Source organism: Poecilia reticulata, unplaced genomic scaffold (assembly GCF_000633615.1).
Source record: "Poecilia reticulata strain Guanapo unplaced genomic scaffold, Guppy_female_1.0+MT scaffold_2728, whole genome shotgun sequence".
Classification (NCBI taxonomy): Eukaryota; Metazoa; Chordata; class Actinopteri; order Cyprinodontiformes; family Poeciliidae; genus Poecilia; species Poecilia reticulata.
The window spans coordinates 1-1,204 of record NW_007617449.1 but is presented as its reverse complement, the minus strand read 5'-3'; the positions used below and the strand labels follow the sequence as shown (position 1 = coordinate 1,204).

The 1,204-nt window shown below is 40.7% G+C and overlaps 1 protein-coding gene across 1 annotated transcript; it reads left to right on the top strand.

Annotated features, from left to right (window-relative positions):
* Positions 1-6: 6 nt before the first annotated feature.
* Positions 7-1,199, top strand: LOC103461605 (eosinophil peroxidase-like; the record flags this gene model as incomplete). Its single annotated transcript, XM_008403868.1, has 3 exons — positions 7-86; positions 355-484; positions 1,026-1,199. Coding segments are annotated over 3 exons (384 nt in total), but the record flags the coding sequence as incomplete, so codon positions are not given.
* Positions 1,200-1,204: the final 5 nt, after the last annotated feature.

Sequence of the window (1,204 nt, the reverse complement as noted above, 5' to 3'; positions counted from 1 at the left end):
TGTGAGGCTCGAATCAGGAATCCACCATGTCACAACACACCAAATATCAACAAGTATCGCACAATCACCAGCGTCTGCAACAACTTGTAAGTTTTAGATCACAATTAAGATTTTATTAAATTTAAAACAGTTTTGTAGGACCGATTGATCATCTATTTTAAGAACTTGCTCTTAGAAACAAATGTAGGGTTTATTGGTGCACACCATAATTTTTAGAAGTTCCTTTTTATATCAAAAAGTTGAAACTTACCTCTAGAGAAGTACTTGTGAAATCCACTCTAACATCTTAGGCCACAAAAGATGTGTTCACTTCTGTGGGATTTCAAAAGTTTGATTTCTACATTTCTTTTACAGAAAAAACCCTCGCCTCGGTGCCTCCAACACCCCATTCACCCGCTGGTTGCCCTCTGAGTACGATGATGAGATCTCCCAACCAAAAGGATGGAACAGAAACCGCAGATTCAACAACTTCTTGCTCCCATTGGTACCAACTTAGTTTCCAAAATCCAGACTTATTTAACCAAATATTTGTCTCAAGTTTAAAATTACAGTATTTTCCAGACTATAAGCCACACCTACAAAAAAAAAAAAAACTGGAAACGTACATATTTAAGCTGATGGTATCTTCATCGCTGCGTCCCCATGAATTTGTTCACGCTGAGTTTACGTGCAGAGGCTCTAGTTCTCTCCTGTACTGCCAGATAAATAGCCTTCAACTTCAAAGCTGCATCATATGAACTTCTTCGTTTTGTTTCCATGATGAAAGGCTATGAGTTTGAAAACATTTCTCCAACGTGCCTGCTGCTAGCATGTCCTTGTTCCAAATGAAAATCAGCACATTCTTCTTTGATTTCCAATTTTGACTTCCATTGATTCACCTCTTGCTAAAGCGCCCCTTGGTAGTTGAACAAAAATACACAGAAAAGCCGCACCGGGCTATAAGCTGCGTGGTTCAAAGCGTGGGGGGGGGAAATGGCGGCTTATAGTCCGAAAAATACAGTATATAATTTTCTCTCCACTTTTAGGTGCGGCAGGTGTCCAATAGCATCTTGAGCACAACAGATGCAGGCGTTGTCAATGACACAGAGTACTCTCACATGGTGACCTTTTTTGGCCAGTGGAATGACCATGACCTCTCCTTCACACCATTTTCACCAAGTATCCGCTCCTTTAGCAATGGGCTGAACTGCGACGAAAGTTGCGA